Source organism: Danio aesculapii, chromosome 7 (genome assembly GCF_903798145.1).
Source record: "Danio aesculapii chromosome 7, fDanAes4.1, whole genome shotgun sequence".
In the NCBI taxonomy this organism is placed as follows: domain Eukaryota; kingdom Metazoa; phylum Chordata; class Actinopteri; order Cypriniformes; family Danionidae; genus Danio; species Danio aesculapii.
Window position 1 is genome coordinate 11,535,031 of NC_079441.1, and position 19,226 is coordinate 11,554,256.

At 35.1% G+C, this 19,226-nt stretch overlaps 1 protein-coding gene across 2 annotated transcripts in view; it reads left to right on the top strand.

Moving 5' to 3' along the window:
• clpxa (caseinolytic mitochondrial matrix peptidase chaperone subunit Xa) overlaps window positions 1-18,461 on the top strand; it is a 30,997-nt gene extending 12,536 nt beyond the window's left edge. For both annotated transcript variants that reach the window (XM_056461041.1, XM_056461042.1), the window contains 8 exons: window positions 2,536-2,712; window positions 5,857-6,021; window positions 9,694-9,782; window positions 10,088-10,252; window positions 13,403-13,705; window positions 15,285-15,377; window positions 15,511-15,617; window positions 16,996-18,461. In XM_056461041.1, the coding sequence (XP_056317016.1) occupies window positions 2,536-2,712; window positions 5,857-6,021; window positions 9,694-9,782; window positions 10,088-10,252; window positions 13,403-13,705; window positions 15,285-15,377; window positions 15,511-15,617; window positions 16,996-17,086 (1,190 nt within the window). In that variant the 3' untranslated portion in view covers window positions 17,087-18,461. The remainder of the gene's footprint in view (window positions 1-2,535; window positions 2,713-5,856; window positions 6,022-9,693; window positions 9,783-10,087; window positions 10,253-13,402; window positions 13,706-15,284; window positions 15,378-15,510; window positions 15,618-16,995) is intronic.
• Window positions 18,462-19,226: the final 765 nt, after the last annotated feature.

A 19,226-nucleotide genomic window follows, 5' to 3' on the forward strand; every position in this document is an offset into this window, starting at 1 on the left:
GCTGTGAGGAATCATTTCAGAACACATGATAGTGAAAGTGTCACGGGTGAATGACGTCAAATTCCGGGGGCGATTTCTTTTGTGTTTGGCGCGTCTTCATTGTTGTTCAGTCTGACTTTATGACAGCTGAGATCTTACAGTGTGACATGGGAGTCAAGTTTGAGCAGTCTGACATGCTACAATCGTTCAGGATTCTAAAAAAAATCGCACAGTGTTAGCCAGGCTTTAGAGTTTTGAGCAAAAATCTTGTATATTATATACCTTACCGGGTTCCCACACTTCTTGAAAGTACCCTACTTGAATTTCAGACATATAAATCCAAGGCCTTGAAAGTACTCAAAAACAACCATAGGTCCTTGAAAGTGCTTGAATTTAAAATTGATGGCGTTATTTCAACAATTGTACTGTGCTGCTTTCAAAAACTGAACTAAACAAAGAAATTCTTAATTTAAAAGTGTTAAATTTAAATCTTCTACAAGAACTATGACAAATAATGCATTGTATTATTATTTCAGAAACCATAGTTGAATACTGCCAGTATAGAATTCAGCTAATTCTATTAAAGCTATTTGCTAGCTTTTTGAAATTGACACAAACAAAACATCATAACCGAGATTTTAGTTCAAATATTAATTTATTAATTAGAAATGTTAAGTACAGGAAGGACTTTCATGGCCTTATCCTGGGGGTGTGAATTAAGGGGCTCGATTTAAAATGACCAGTGATTTAAAAAGTCCTTGAATTTGATGTCCATGAAAGAGTGGGAACCTTGACCTTTATATAATCTATATCTCCAGTATACTTTTTTCTCACCATGAAATTGACCTAAGAAAGTTAGCTTGATGGTAAACACAAACAACAAAGATTCTGTGGTAATCGACACTAAAGGGCTGGGCGATTAATTGAAAAGTAATAGAAATCGACATTCAGAACCTATAATCAATCTAATTTTTCCAGGACTATTTTTTTTTTCAATTACTTACCCTACCGCGTGTGGAGTCACGTGACCACGCTCTGTTGAGGCTGATTTATACTTTTGCAGCCGCATCTGCTCTCTGGTCAAGTAGGAAGATGGAACCATTCTTGAGCCGTACAATACATTGACAATGATTGTAAGCTGCGCCAGAGATGCCTTGAGATGGCACATTTTCCATTACAATAATATTATTATTTACATTTAAATATTTGTTCACAGAAGATTCAGGAAATGAACTGTTTAAAATATTATTTACAGGATATACAAGAGTTATTTTATTTAGAAGAGATGCTGCTTATTTTCTGCTTTTATTATGAAAAAAAAACATTGAAAATAATTGATTTAGTTTCCAAAAGTGCAGGTTATTTATTTTTCACTTTTGTAAGAAATAAGGGACTGATCATTTTAGGCAATGTGTGTTTTAAATCCAGATGTTCAACGTTGATGTTCAATAAATAATCATAGTAGATAGTGTTTGTTTCCTTTTATTCCTATTTATTATATTCCTAATATTTTAAAATCAAGTAATGCACCCTTTATTCAGAAATCTCTCACTTGTGATGTGCACATATTTACTGTAGTCAGTGAACTATGAGGGCAAAAAATAAAATCAATCAATAAATAAATAAATAAATAATTGTTCATTAATCGTAATTGAGTTAAAATGTTCAATTAAATGAGATTTACATTTTTTGACAAATAGCCCAGCCCTACGACACTATGCTGTTACTAACCAATAAAAAATATATTTTTTAAATAACCCCTAACATTGCATTAAAATGACTACATTTGCACTAAACACTCATCATAAATGCATGAAGGATTTTTTGAATGTGAGTATTTGGGTAATCATTTGTGCAGGGCTCAAGCTTCAAATCAATTTCATTGTTATAAATGGTTGAAGTCAGAATTATTAGCCCTCCTTGTATATTTTTCCATCCAATTTCTGTTGGAGAGAGAAGATTTTACTAGATATTTTCCAAGATGCTAGTATTCAGCTTAAAGTGACATTTAAAGGCTTAACTAGGTTAATTAGGCGAGTTAGGATAATCAGGCAAGTCATTGTAAAACAGTGCTTTGTTCTGTAGACAATCGAAAATAAATATAGCTTAAGGCAGGGGTGGGCAAACTCTGTCCTGGAGGGCCGGTGTCCTGCACAGTTTAGCTCAAACTCTAATCAAACACACCTGCTTATAGATTTTTAGTAATCTTGAAGACACTAATTAGCATGTTCAGGTGTGTTTGATTAGTGTTGGAGCTAAATTGTGCAGGACACTGGCCCACCAGGACTGAGTTTGCCCACCCCTGGCTTAAGGGCACTAATAATATTGACCTTAAAATGGATTTAAAACATTTAAAACTGCTTTTATTCTACCCAAAAAATATAAGACTATCTCCAGAAGACAAAATATTATTGGAAATACTGTGAAAAATTCCTTGCTCTGTTAAACATCATTTGGGAAATATTAGAAAAAGAAAAAGGAAGGCTGATTATTCTGACTTCATCTGTATATTTTTGTTTTGTTTTTGTGTTTGCTGCTGTTGTGTGATTTGTCCAGAGCTGCTTCAGATCGCAGGGATCAGTCCCCATGGAAATGCTCTGGGCGCCTCCATGCAGCAGCAGCTGAACCAGCAGACTCCTCAAGAGAAGAGAGGAGGAGAAGTGCTGGACTCGACACACACCGACATAAAGCTGGAGAAGAGCAACATCGTACTGCTCGGACCCACTGGCTCCGGTGAGAGCAAAACGCACTGAATTCACTGTACAGTCCATATATACATAAATGACTACACATCTTTTTGAAAATGAGTATTTTTTATCCATTTCTCAGTTAATATAGACAATCATTTTTGATGCATTTGAACAAAACGGTTATATTATTTAAAGAGCCCATATTGTACATGAAATAGGGTCATATTTAGGTTGTAAGGGTCTCCAACAACAGTCTAATATGCATGCAAGGTCAAAAAACACTTTGATGGTCTTATAATCTGCATTTATTTTTACCTAATTATCCCAGCGACTCCCATATGAATCGTTCAGCAATTCATTTGTTCCCAAACCCCTCCTCAGCGCGAAACTAATCTGCGCTGATTACTAATGACAGCCTGCTGCGATTGGTCGACACGGACAAGGCTTCAGCGCGAGACAGAGTGAAATGCTCAGCTGCTAATCTACAATATAAAAGTAGTCACAGTGCATACACGCTTCATAGTGGATTTTGGCTGCCAGTGGGTGAATGTAAATACAGACGATGGACTAGAAAATACTGACGACTAACTATTTTATTGAGCAAAAAGTCCAAGAACTGGCGAGGAGATCTCCTAGCCTCCTAGTCACAGTCTTCTTGCTCTTTTCACACACACACAGGGCCTGCGCGTCCATAGAGAAGCGGCTGAATAGAGAGGGCGCGGCGCTCAGTTATATCCGCGAATACCCGTGCGTTACACACACGAGGAGACACACACACACACAGGGCCGGCGCGTCCATAGAGGAGCGGCTGAATTGAGAGGGCGCGGCGCGGTTATATCCGCGAATACCCGTGCGTTACACACACGAGGAGACACAGACACACACACACACACACAGGGCCGGCGCCTCCATAGAGGAGCGGCTGAATTGAGAGGGCGCGGCTCGGCGCTCAGTTGTATCCGCGAATACCCGTGCGTTACACACACACACAGACACATTACTCCTACCCGAGGACACGACACACACGCCTAGAGCGCTAGTTCAGATTGCTGGGTGCAATTTAGACACCTCACCTCGAACCTGAGCTGAAATATTTTGAAACTTGACCGTTGCATGTGTGTAAACAGCTGACAATCTGTAAACAAAGCGGCACGCGTCGCGTTTTCAACGTGGCTTTACACGCGATATGAGAATATAAAGAGTTAACCTGATACAGTACATGCAGTTACAAGTAACAAAACACAACTAAATACATAATTTGCAAACTAGAGTAAACGAGGCAATAATTTTAATCGCACGTACTTACACTTGTGAAATGGGGGTAGAAACTGATTCATGATCCACTGATCATGTTCAGACAGTCTTCACTGATCCTTCCTTTAACAAACTGAAGAAGTCTTCTTTGAAAGCATATAGTTTTCAGAAGCACTCAGAACTGCTCAAGGCTGGGCTATATTGCTGATGTTTCATCTTTGATTAGACTGTCCATAATATCCATCTGCACAGCGTGACTTCATTCGACCGGTGTCTGTCTGTGTGTGTGTGTGTGAGACTTTTTTTTATGTTAGTGGGCGGGGCCGCAGGTTTCAAATCTCCCGGGTTTGCGCGCCCAACTACTTGTGTTTCGTAGCTGCGTCATCACGAAACACCTAATGACTCGTTATCAAGACGACTCGTTTGAAGCACTATGAGTCGACTCTTTTATAGATGAATCAATAGTTTTAAACACTGTACACTTACAGATTTAAGCCTTAGCTGGATATTTCACTTCACTTAGAGCTGTGTGACACACTACATGGAAGGGCATTTTCAAAAACCCATAATATGGGCTCTTTAAAATAAGAGTTTGGTTGCCGAACATAATTAGGAATAAAAAGATAATTCAATTAAATTCAAATGAAGAATTGCAACAACAAATTAAAAAATTACTTGTTTCTATCTTTTTTATGAATATTAAATAATTTTTTTAGTTAAAATAAGTTTGGTCACAGAACATAATTAGCAATAAAAAGATAATACACTTGGAACTTCAACAAAAACATAAAAATTTTAAAACTTTGTAAAATTTTTGTTGATTTAAGAGTTTGGTTGCTAAACATTATTAGGAATAAAAAGAAAATCAATTTAAGTTCAAATGAGGAAATAAAAAAAAAAACAATTACTAAATTTTATATTCTTGTATGTTAATTAAACTGGTATATTAATCTAAATAAGAGTTTGGTCGTTAAACATAATTAGGAATAAAAAGAAAATCATTTTAAGTTCAACTAAATTTTATATTCTTGTATGTTAATTAAACTGTTATATTAATCTAAATAAGAGTTTGGTCGTTAAACATAATTAGGAATAAAAAGATCATACACTTAAATTCTGATCGATTGCAAAAAAATATTTTACTAAATTTTATATTGTTTTATAATTCTCTTGATTTTTTTCCTCTTTATTACAATTTTATTTAATATTTTCTCCTAACATATTAATTTGGGTGTTTGCTAAATTAGTTAAATTGGGGTCCAAATTTAAAGAGTCTAAAATATTGGCTTTGTTACTGAGTAATCTATGCACAAATATATTATTGTAAAGCATCTTATAGAAAATGTCCATTTAAAATCGAGATCTGTGAGGGGTGTACTGATTTATGCTGAGCACCGAATGACGAATTAATTTCAAACAGCGTTTGGACAAAATTCAGCATGTTAGAACTATTTCTTAAGGATGATGTGACATCAAAGAGGGATGCAATGATGCTAAAAATCAAGCAGAGTTGTATGTATTTGAACTCAACTTTCACTGTAAAAAGCAATTACTTAAATTAGTTTAGTTAGTTTACTTTAAAAAAAAAAAGTAACTTGAAAATGAACATGTTTTTATAATTATATGCATTGTTTGTTTACTTAATAATTTTAAGGCAATAGTTTTACTCGCTTTAAAGTCAACTAACTGCTTTTTACTGTGTTGTCCTTTTTCCAAGTTATCTAATTGATTTGTTTTGCCATTGTATTTATGATAGTGTGTTGTTAAATTTTCCACTTGTATCTGCCATATAGTAGCTAGGGAGGCTGATTTGACACTGCAATTTAGAAAAACAACAAGAGTTAATGAGGGGGAAAAGTGTTCCAGAGAGCAATGTGATGGGTTTTAGGTAATCTTAAGTAACTACATTTTTATTTTTTATTTTATAAACAGGTAAAACACTTCTGGCCCAAACGCTTGCCAAATGCCTGGATGTCCCCTTTGCAATCTGTGACTGCACCACGCTGACCCAGGCAGGGTATGTGGGAGAAGACATCGAGTCAGTCATCGCAAAACTACTGCAGGACGCCAACTATGTGATCGAGAAAGCTCAGCAAGGTAACAGTTCTAACAGACTACATTTACAATTTAGTTACATGAATTAAACATCCCAGACCACATTTTCTAGACATTTCCTGTATTTACACCACTATAAAAATCAACATTTATTTTACCTGCACAGATTATATACAGTTGAAATCAGAATCATTAGCCCTTCTGAATGATTAGCCCCCCTGTATAAAGAAGATTTTGTCAAAGCATTTCTAAACATAATAGTTTTAATAACTCATTTATAATCACTGATTTATTTTATCTTTGCCATGATGACATTGTGTAATATTTTACAAGATATTTTTCAAGATACTAGTGTTAGATCACAGTCTCCACGCCAGATAAATAAGATCCAGCCCCGAACGCCAGCTCTTGTCAGGAAACGTCTCCCATACCTGTTCTCCAGGTATTTGGACAACAAATCAGCATAGTTTCCAATGCCCAAACTTGTTAACCAGTATTCAACTGAATTAGCAGTCTACTGTCAATATGGGAGCCGACTGTGGAAGGAACCCAGAGAAGTGAAGAAGCAGGAGACTGATAATAAAAGAGCAGGGTTTATTGAATAATCTTAGTTGCATGAGTTTCGGTGCGCTATCATACATTGAACAGCACAAACATAACATGTTATTATACATCAGGCCACAAGACCTTGAATTAGAGACATACCCTCATATCGCATATCAGTGGACAGGAACTGAACATTTCATGAAACACCATCAAAATAAGACTAAACAATGGAAAAAGCACTAAAAGCAGAACAAGTAATAAGCAATATATAAAATAATCAAATCAAAAAATGATTAATATAATAAATGATAAACAAAAATTAAGTTTAAAATATTAATCAGATAGTTCAATTCAATTCACCTTTATTTGTATAGCGCTTTTACAATGTAGATTGTGTCAAAGCAGCTTCACATGAAAGATCATAGTAAATTGAATCTGTGTCAGTTCAGTTTGTAGTGTTTAAGTTCAGTTCAGTTTAGCTCAGTTCAGTGTGGTTTAATAATCACTACTGAGAGTCCAAACACTGAAGAGCAAATACAACGATGCGCAGCTCTACAGATCCCGAACCATGCAAGCCAGTGGCGAGGGAAAAACTTTACCAATTGGCGAAAGTGAAGAATTAAAAAACCTTGAGAGAAACCAGGCTCAGTTGGGCATGACCATTTCTCCGCTGGCCAAACGTCTTGTGCAGAGCTGCAGTCAAGGCGCCGGAGGCTGGAAGCTTGACCTCAGCGAAGACTTGTCTGTCCCTGGAGCATCACAGGAATCAGTCTCATGCTCTCCACTCCTCCATGACCACCACAGTAGCCACTCAGGATACGGCCTGGTCCAGCATATGGAAACCTTGGGATCATCTCGTCACTGGTCTTGGATCGAATCAGCGGCGCTGCATAAGATATATGGATGACTAAATGAATAACTAAGATTTATAAATGATTATATATCCATAACTGAAATTATCAATGCAAAACAAATAATAGAAAAAACAAAACATAATAGAATGTGGAAATGATTTCATTTAAAGCAAACACTGGTTATTTCAGATTCTTCACTAGTATTCAGCTTAAAGTGACATTTAAAGACGTAACTAGGTTAACTTGGCAAGTTAGGGTAATTAGGTCATTGTGTAACAGTGGTTTGTTCTGTAGACAATCAAAAAAATATTGCTTAAGGGGGCTAATAATATTGACCTTAAAAATATATATTTTTTAAATAAAAAACTTTTAGCCTTTTTTTCTAGCCGAAAAAAAACAAATAAGACTTTCTCCAGAAGAAAAAATATTATAGGAAATACTGTGAAAAATTCCTTGCTCTGTTAAGCATCACTTGGGAAATGTTTAAAAAAAAATAAATAAATTCACAGGAGGCCGAATAATTTCGACTTCAACTGTATACATTATTCTCCCCTTGTCATCTTTATTCAAAATAACCTCTTCTACAATAGCTCATTTCTTCAAATTGTTTTAATTTAGTGATAATATAGTTTTACATTTACATTTAGTCATTTAGCAGACGCTTTTATCCAAAGCGACTTACAAATGAGGACAAGGAAGCAATTTACACAACTATAAGAGCAGCAGTGAACAAGTGCTATAGACAAGTTTCAGGTGTGTAAAGTCTAAGAAGCAAAGCATTAGAAATTTTTTATTTTTTTTATTTATTTTTATTTTTTTAATAGTACAGTTAGTGGTATAGCCAGCGAGGCAGTTACAGATTAGGAGGGAAAGTGGAGACTTTTGGTTTTATGACTGCAAAAATTTTTTACTGGTACAATAACAAAAGAACTCTACTTTTTGGTATATCTTTATTTTATAATTGATCCCTCCAGGGTTTAGCAGTTACATTTTATATATGTATTATATATTTATTTTTTATATACATCTTCAGCCTGAAATAATGCATTTTGTGTTGGCCTTTCTCAAATTATGGCATCATTTGTTTCAATTCCTGTGATTTGCTGTGAAAATACACAAATATTTTTATTTACAAAATTTACAAAATCCAGGAGAGACTGATAAATGTTTAGGGAATACAAATGTTTCAAATGAGTAAAATTGCTAAAGGATTTTTGAAATATAACAGCCAAAACTTTACATTAAGGTCTTATTAATCAATTTTAAATAATCCGTTAACATCAAGAGTGAAAATGGCTACATTTCTTATAGACTTTGTGTTATATATTCAGTTTTTAAAAAGGAACTAAACTTTATCCGTTATTACTATGTTTGGTGCTTTGCTGAACACCACTGCAAATACAACAATCTCAATCTTTTTAAAAGGCATTCTTAAAGTTTAAATGGCAAATATTTATTTGCAGTGTTTTGAAATGCCTACAGCAGTGGTGTCCAAACTCTGTTTTGGAGGGTCGGTGTCCTGCAGATTTTAGCTCTAACTTGCTTCAACACACCTGTATGGATGTTTCTAGAAAGCCTAGTAAGAGCTTGATTAGCTAGCCCAGGTGTGTCTGATTGGGGTTGGAACTAAACTTTGCAGGACACCAGCCCTGGCCCTGGCCTACAGTAACAACATCAGGCATGTTCATTATCTGTATATTGTATTATTGAATATTCTACATGAGATGTCTAAAGGAGAGTTACCAATAGCTAATAGGGAACTTGAGTCCTGCCCTACATTTCTTTTTTCATTCATCATAAGCATAGTTCACCAAAAAATGAAATTTCTGTCATCATTTACTCATCTTCCACTTGAGTTTCTTTCTTCTGTTGAACACAAAAGAAGATATTTTGAGTAATATTTGAAACCGTATTTAGTTAAAAGTATTTATTTCCTACATTGGAAAAAATTATATGAAAGTGTTTTTATGATTTACTTTATTTCAACAGGTTCAAGTCAGGTTTAATGTAATAGTTTTTGTCACTTTGACTAAAGTAAGTTGAGATCTCAAGTTCATTTGATTCAACTAAAACAATTTGGACAGCAATTTGTCAGTGACTACCGGTTAACTTTCTTTAAAATAAATAAATTATTTTATCTTCAACAGAAAAAAAAACAAACTCATAAAGGTGGAAGAGTAAATAGTGAGTAAATTTGTATTGTTGCGTGAACTATCCCTTTAAGCCATTTTACTTCAGTATCGAGATCGTCTTCAACTATGCTTCCATTTTATGAAGACTTTAAAGCTCAATTGACATGTGGAAATTGTTTCAGGTATTGTGTTCCTGGACGAAGTGGACAAGATCGGCAGTGTTCCCGGAATCCATCAGTTAAGGGACGTGGGAGGAGAGGGAGTGCAGCAGGTCAGTCACTGAAAATGATTACAGACTTCACCGCTATTCAGCTGAACTTTGACCTAAACCACAAGCACACTCGCAAGGCTGTTAAAGATTTACAGACACTGTCATTCTTGAAATCTCACTTCTCCATTTCTGATGTACTTCTTTAATGACTGACAATAAATGTGATGCACTTATTTATGCAATATGTGGCTTCTACGCATTAAGTATACAAACAATACTGAGTCTACAAATCTGATGTGTTATTGGCAGTATCATGATAGTGATAATATGACACCTGTTGCATTGTTGTTGTTGTTTTTAACCAGGGTTTACTGAAGCTTCTTGAAGGCACTATTGTTAATGTTCCAGAGAAGAACACCAGGAAGCTGAGAGGAGAAACGGTGCAGGTCGACACCACCAACATCCTGTTTGTAGCATCTGGAGCTTTTAATGGACTTGACCGCATCATCAGCAGGAGAAAGAACGAGAAGGTGACTTTTAAATGAGTTATTTTCCATGCATGTGTGCGTGCGTGCTAGAGCTGCACGATTAATTGAAAAAAAAGGTCGCAATCTCAATTCGACCCCCTAGACGATCTTCATCCAGCATTTCTACGAGTCTACCAATCGTATTTTCAAGTTCAGGAGAGAAGCAAAGGCGGCCGCACAAGTTTTCACATTGTTTTACATACATTGCTCAGCGACATGGACACCTCCAAATGATGTTGAAAGAGTCACATACTGTATTTATAAGGTATAATTCAACCAAAAATGTCATTTCTGTCTTCATGTAATGACGTATTCGCGACTGCGAAATCACACGTGACATGAGCTGCTGACTGTGAGCTGTTACCACAGTGAGGGCGGGCGCGCACCCTACTTAATGTAAGACGTGCGCCCTACTTAATGATAGATGTCTACTTTAGTGAACAGAACCTGCATAGGCAGTGAATATCAGGTAATAAAGTTCAGTTTGTGGCACAGAGCGATCGTTTGGGAGCCGCGCGGGAAGTATGAACCGCACTTAGCAGTTAAAATGAACCGAAAGCGCGCACATCATTTAAATAATCATATCGCATTTTAGAGTTATGATTGCAACAAGAATTGAATGTTTTTCTTTCATAGCGAACACGGAGAGTGCATAAAATTAAATGTTTAACAGTGTCAGTATAACTACTCTAGCCTATATAATGTTAAATATAATGCAAGAGGGAATCTGATAGTGACAAATGTCTGATTTTACCAGTGAAAAAATGATCTAATAATGTTGTCAATGACAGATTGCAAGCAAACATGTCTCATGTCTCAAACATAATAATTCAACATCAGAATTATGAATAGTTGTATTCTGATGCCATCACTTTACTGTGCATTAATGACCAGGAAATATTTAAAGTCTGTTCAAGTCCACCATTTAAAGTCTATTTAAAATATAGCATGTTAACCAACAGTAGACCTGCACATAATAGTATTGTTGTTTTACCATATATCTGAGAAATAATATTAATAATAGCCGACTCACATTAACCTTTATTTTACATCTACAGAATCGTGAGAAAATTGTGATCTTTATTTTAAGCAAAAAATCGTGATTCTCATTTTAGCCAGAATCGTGCAGCTCTAGTGCATGTGTGCGTGTTCTGTTTTAAACAATAGATCCGTTTCACATTTCTGTGTTTCTCGGCAGCAAAAGTCATTGTCATAATTGGGTAAATGTAAGGCTGATTTATACTTTCGCCTGACTCTGCATCGCAAATTATTTTTATTATTATTATTTGTAACAACAGGGGGTCCACTCGAAGTAACTGTCACGACAAAAGAGTAGTAAAGAAGAATTTAGTGAGTGGAGTTTCTAAATAAAGGAATTTAACTGTAAATAAAATGAATAAGTTGTGGATAATTTTGGCGGACACTCGTGAAAATGTTTGCTTTTAATACAGTTGTTTAAATAACTGACTTAATCTACGTTTTATATATTCAAGCTGACTGCGTACTTAATGCAAAATCTTTTATACATTCATTCATTTTCCTCCGGCGTAGTCCTTTATTTATCAGGGGTCAACACAGGGGAATAAACCACCAACTATTTCAGCATATGTTTATGCAGTGGATGCCCTTACAGCCGCAACTCACTACTGGGAAACACCCATACACTCTCTCATTTACACACACTCATACACTAAGGCCAATTTAGTTCATTCAATTCACCTATAGCGCATGTCTTTGGACTGTGGGTGAAACTGGAGGACCTGGAGGAAACCCATGCGGACACAGGGAGAACATTATTTCGGCCAGCGGAACACATGATTTTTTTTTGAGACTCGCAACTGATTTGAGTTGAGTATGAAACACTTTGAAGAGATTTTGTCTGAAACAGTACGCCTGTACAGACATCTTTATGAACCGTGATTATAGGTAAACATCTGTATTTTTTAGTAAGTGTACTTTTTGCTTTTATTTTTGCCACAATAAAGAATATATTTGTAGAGCAGCCCATGTTCTGTTGTCATTAATATTTTCATAAATTATATTAGGTAGAACTGTCAGAGATATGAACAAAAGCAAGTGATGCATCAAAGTTTGATTTAAAACAATCTTGAATGGTAATAAAAACACTTATAATCAAGAAAATAATTTATAAAAACAATAAAAATAATTAGTTTAGAAATATTGAGTGATATTAATGATATGATGTAGTTCCGGAAACTTCCTACTTCCTTGTTTATCCGTCTGATTTTACAGTCCGTTTTGTTTGACCGCCCCCCTGTTGTTTTGAAGAATATCACAACGGCTAAAGCGGCAAGTATAAAAGCCTCGTCCATTTGGCGAGGTGCACGTGCAGTCAGCGGAGGTGCGCAATGTGGCGCCAGGCGAAAGTATAAATCCAGCTTTAGGGCATACTCACACTATGTACAGTTGCCTTGAACCATGCTGAAGCACGCTTGTGCCCCCTCCCCTCTCCCCCGACGGCCAGCACTCACACTGTATCGAACCGGAGCACGCTTACATCATCGATGATGCACTGTTTAGTTTAACAGAAGAGAAGAGCTCTCGCTCAGCACAGTGGAGATATCTTTAGTTATATCATTTTAGTTGTTTTATATGTAGTGACACGCAGTCAAATATTTCGCCGAACAGATCCACCACTTTTATTGCTCATAAATAGTCATAAAGCCCTCCTGCTGCAGGTATTAGGAGGTTTGCTGAAGGTGCAGCTGTCGTGCAGTGAGGGGTTTGCGTCTTTAATAATCTACAGCTGTTTGCGTTCATTGAACAGAAAGAATGATTAATAAATCTATATGAAACAGTTCCTTAAAAGTGACGTTGCATCTTCAGTTTCGGGCTCAGGCATGCATTGCATTCACACTATAAGCGTACCGCGCCAAAGCCCAAGTGAACCACGCTCTGGCACACCTCTTCCAACCGGGCCTGGGCCCGCCAACTGAACCGCGCCTGAGCCTGTTTCAGAGCACTCACTCTTCTCAAACGGACTGGGAAACGGGCCTGGGTACGGTTCGGATAGCATAGTGTGGGTGCACTTTTAGTGTGCCCTGGCCCGTTAGTGAACATAAGAGACAAAAAAAATCCTACTGACCTCAATGTACTGTAAATATAATGTCACCATTGCTTTCCTGCTCACAGTATCTTGGGTTTGGCACACCGTCTAACATGGGGAAAGGCAGAAGAGCGGCGGCAGCAGCTGATCTGGCCAACACCACCGGTGGGGAAGTGGACGCTGTGGCTGAGATCGAGGAGAAGGACCGGCTGCTGAAACACGTGGAGGCCAGAGACCTCATTGAGTTCGGGATGATCCCTGAGTTTGTGGGTCGTCTCCCTGTTGTGGTTCCTCTGCACAGTCTGGATGAGGAGACGCTGGTGCGGATCCTCACAGAGCCACGCAACGCTGTCGTGCCTCAGTATCAGGCTCTCTTCAGCATGGACAAGGTTGGTATTTTTATTTAATTTTTTTATTTTTTTATCAATCCTTTATTATACTAGGATAGTGCCAATTGTTTTTGCTTTGTTCTCATACAGTTGAAGTCAAAATGATTAGCCCTCCTGTCAAGTTTTTTTTTTCTTACTCAAATGTTTCCCAAATGAGGTTCAACAGAGCAAGACATTTTCACAGGATTTCCTATAATATTTTTTCTTCTGGAGAAAGTCTTATTTGTTTTATTTCGGCTAGAATGAAAGCAGTTAAAAAAATTTTTTAAAGCTTTTTAAGGTCAGTATTATTAGTCCCCTTTAGCAACATTTTTTTCAGTTGTCTACAAAACAAACTAACATTGTACAATGTTTTGCCTAATTGCCTAAAAGATTAAAATACCTAGTAAAATATTATGTACTGCCATCATGGCAAAGAAAATAAATCAGTTATTAGAAATTAATTATTAAAACTATTATCTTTAAAAAATCTTAATCTAAAAACTGAAATTCGGGAAGAAAATATACAGGGGCTTAATTCAGGAGTTCTAATAATTCTAATAATATTTACATTTTATTCCTACATACATTGGTTTACATGGGAATTCTAAAAAACTGTATTTACTACATATGTATCTAATATAAAAACAGAGTTTAAAGACAAGTTAACTTTAAAGGTATGTTGTGAAAATTTGTCTTATGAATGGAAACATTGCATTGAAAACAACCATTTATACCATAACAAAAATGAAACTGTTGACTAAAACACTGTAATTTTGCACCTGTCATTTAAAATTTAGTCTAATGAAAGGAATTTCAGTCTAGTGAAATTAAAATAGCAGTTTATCAATTTGTGCCTGTAGATTTCCATTACAGTACATGTTTTTACAGGCTGTTTGTTCAAAACAGCGGAACTTACACACACCAAACTTCACAGTTTTATTCCTATTCTGAAGGTTTATAAATAGGGATTTGTTCATACATTCATACATATGCCAAATTATATTCTGATTATATTTATTGTTGTGGTTTTCCCCCTAGTTGTTGACAGTATTTTCACAGTAAAAGCCAGTAAAAATCTTTGTTTAGATTTTTGTGCTAGAAATGTATGCACATTTTAACATATTTCATTAATAATGCCTTTTTTTAATATATTACAAATGATGAAAACCTGTTATACAAAAGTGTTTACGATTGTTAATGTAATCAGTCATCTGGCGGTCTATGGTGATTAAATATTAGTTGTTTTTTTACCCAATTCACATGCATTGTCTTAAGAATTAATATATTAATATTAACATATTGTAAATATATAATTGACTGTAATTTAATTATGTGTTTTTTTTTTATGAAGTGCCTTTGGAAAATGTTTATTGTGAAGTGCTATACAAGTAAACTTGGGTTGGATTGAATAAATAAAATTATAATATAATGCAATTAATTAAACTTTTTTTTTTGCCATTTTTCTCTCATTTTTTTATTTTTATTTTTTATTATATGAGTCTTTTATTTTTTATATTTCTATTATTATTTGTGTTATGATTACTAGTGCTATTATTAATTTGATATTTCTAATAATATATTTGTCTTTGTGTATTAGTGTGAGCTCAACATGACACCTGATGCTCTGAGAGCGATTGCCAGATTGGCTCTGGAGCGTAAAACTGGAGCTCGTGGACTCCGATCCATAATGGTAAGAAAATTCTTCTTCTTCTTCTTCTTTTTTTTATGTTGTCAGAAGTTTTCGTTTCCTCAAATTAGGCAGGATTGGTGTATATATGACACATGCTCTTGTGATTTCATAAACTGCCCCCTTTTCCCAATAGGAAAAACTGCTGCTAGACCCCATGTTCGAGGTGCCACATTCAGACATTGTGTCTGTGGACGTTAACAAGGACGTTGTGCAAGGAAAAGCACAGCCTCAGTACATAAGGTTAGAGCTCACATGACCTAGTTTGTTGTTTTGTCATCTTATCTGGTGACAAGTTTACAGCCTGTTTTGACACGCGTACAGCTATGGACTGATTGCAGACCTGAAATGATTGCTTTTGTCATATATATATATATATATATATATATATATATATATATATATATATATATATATATATATATATATATATAATTAGCCCCCCTGCTTATTTTTTTTTACATAATTTCTGCTTAACGGAGAGAAGATTTTTTTTCAACACATTTCTAAACATAAAAGTTTTAATAACTCTATTTATCGCTCTATCTATCATTCTATCGTTCCATCTATTGTTCTATCTATCTATTGTTCTGTCTATTTATCTGTCTATCTGTTCTTCTATCATTCTATCTATCTTTCTATCATTCTGTCTGTCTGTCGTTCTGTCATTCTGTCGTTCTATGTGTTGTTCTATCTATCTATCTGTCTGTCTGTCTGTTTGTCTATTTATCTGTCTATCTATTCTTCTGTCATTCTATCATTCTGTCTGTGTCGTTCTATATCATTCTATAGTTCAATATGTTGTTCTATCTTTCGTTCTGTCTTTCTGTCTGTCTGTCTGTCTGTCTGTCTATTTATCTGTCTATCTATTCTTCTGTCATTCTATCATTCTGTGTGTCTGTCGTTCTATATCATTCTATCATTCTATCTGTTGTTCTATCTTTTGTTCTGTTTATCTATCTATCGTTCTATCTATCTGTCTGTCTGCCTGTCTGTCTGTCTGTCTGTCTGTCTGTTTATTTATCTGTCTATTTATTCTTCTGTCATTCTATCATTCTGTCTCATCGTCTGTCGTTTTATATCATTCTATCGTTCTATCTTTCGTTCTGTTTATCTATCTATCGTTCTATCTATCTGTCTGTCTGTCTGTCTGCTTGCCTGCCTGTCTGTCTGTCTGTCATTCTGTCTATTGTTCTATCTATCATTCTATCTATTGTTATATCGTTCTATCTCTCTATCTGGTTTGTTCTGTTGCCAATTGAAAATGAACAGTTTCTTAAAAGAGCTAATAATATTGACATTAGCAGTTTTAAAATTTGCACATTATTACTTTATTCCAGCCAAACCTATAGAAATAAGGCTTTCTGCAGAAGGAAAATATAATAGGAAATACTCCTGAAAAATGTCTAGGAAATATTCGAAAATAATTCAAATTTCACAGGGCTAATAATTTTGTCTTCAGCTGTAGATTATGCACATATATAGTCAGTCTATAAATACAGTTGTACCTAGCTTTCCAGACTCTATATAAACCAGCACACATTGCTTTATCTTTTAATTCATTGCCTCATTTAAACAGCACTTGTGCATTGATTATCATTGTGTGTTTCTCTCCACCCAGAGCTGCAGCTAAAGAGTCCTCTGAGGAAGAGTATGACTCAGGAATCGAAGAGGAAAACTGGACGAGACAAGCCGATGCCGCCAAGAACTAAAAACTACAGACTTCCCCCGAGTAAAATCACCACATTTTTTAGCTGATTTCTCACCTCAGTATCTCCTAAGGGTCCATTTCTCACTGTAAGCTTGACTTGTGACGATTTGTTTGAAAAACTCTCCCTTCACTTTAAGCAAACAAAACTTTAACCAATCGTCCTCCCTAAAGAGATTGCTAACAGTATGTGAAGCGTCAAGATCATTTTATTTTATCGTAAGCGATTTTATTGGACTGTGAAGTGGGAAAGTACACTGTAAAAAGCAATTAGTTGACTTTACTTGAAGTGAGTAAACCTATAGTTTTTTTATAAAGCAATTGGTGGATTTTACTTTAAATCAGTGTTTCTCAACCAAGATCCTGAAGGCCCACCAACACTGCATGTTTTGGATGTCTCCTTTGTCTGTCACACCCATTACAGGTCTTTCGATCTTTGCTAAAGACCTGATAAGCTGAATCAGGTGTGTTTAGTTAAGGAGACATAGAAATGTGCAGTGCTGGTGGTCTTCCAGGAACATGGTTGAGAAACACTTCTTTAAAAATAGAGTTGCCTTCAATTTATTCAAAATTAAGTCAAATCAACAATTCCAAGCTATTTATAGGTAAAGCCAACTTTTTACAGTGTAATATATTTAAATATATGTTTGATTTCCCTTTCCTTTCTCTTTGCCCTGTCTGGAATAAATCTACACATTGATGTCACACTGATTATGAATTTATTATACTCTTAGCAGACACTGATAGGAATCTTTATCAAAATATACTTCCACAAAGTCTCCCAATGTGACCATAGCAAATCAATTATTGTAGCTGTGTGTAGTAATTAGCATCACTCTAAAAATATTAATTTAATGAACGTCTGTTTATGAACTGACTTCCAATTTGGCTTTTTATTATTATTATTATTAAAGTGGGATTTTTATTATTAACATTTAAGCTGCTAATGTATTACTTTGAGGGCTGTTTTAGGACATGGCTTTTTCAATTTGATTGATATGTTATAATATATTTTGGCCCTGCGATGAATGATTTATTTACATCAATTGCTGGTTAAACAACTCGTAAGGTGGCTTTTGGTCTCTTATTTTATTCTATTATTTTCAGAAACTGCAGTAAGTTACACAGTGATCTGAGTTCCCGGTGTTGGTCATTCTCAGTCTCTTAACAAATGGATTTGTTTCTTATTGAAATGCATTGTTTGTTATTGAATATACTCATATTAAGTGCAAAGTGGGAAGGGGTTACTTTGTTGTATAAAAGAGTAGAAACGATCTATGTTTTCTTTTTTTTTTTTTTTTTGATCCTCACACTTAAAGTCAAAGAATAGATGTACAAAACCAATGTATGTAGGAATAAAATGTAAATATTATCACGGAGCAATGCAGATGTGTTGTATTTTACCAATAAACACTGACGTGAGCTTTAGGTAAAGCCAAAGAAACACACTCAAGGAAAAATGCATGCAGATTTGGGGGATTTTGATTTGATTTAAATGTTAATATTGTTAATGTTAATATGTTTATTCTATTAGGGTCTAATAATGTTTTTTGTATACATTTTGGCATTTAGTGATTAAAGCATATACAGTTTAGAGCATATACAGTATAAGTCAGAATTATTAGCCCCCCTTTAAATTTTTTTTCTTGATTTTTTTTTTTTTTTTAAGTATTTCCCAAATGATGTTTAACAGAGCCAGGAATTTTTCACAGTATGTCTGATAATATTATTTCTTCTGGAGAAAGTCTTATTTGTTTTATTTCAGCTAAAATAAAACCAGTTTTTAATTTTTTAAAAAACATTTTAAGGTCAATATTATTAGCCCCTTTAAGCTAGATCTTTTCGATAGTCTACAGAACAAACCATCATTATACAATAACTTGCCTAATTACCCTAACCTGCCTAGTTGCCCTAGTTAAGCCATTAAATGTCACTTTAAGCTGAATACTAGTATCTTGAAAAATATCTAGTCAAATATTATTTACTGTCATCATGGCAAAGATAAAATAAATCAGTTATTAGAAATGAGTTATTAAAACTATTATGTTTAGAAATGGGTTGAAAACCTCTCTCCGTTAAACAGAAATTGGGGAAAAAAATGAACAGGTGGGCTAATAATTCAGACTTCAACTGTATACGCATAT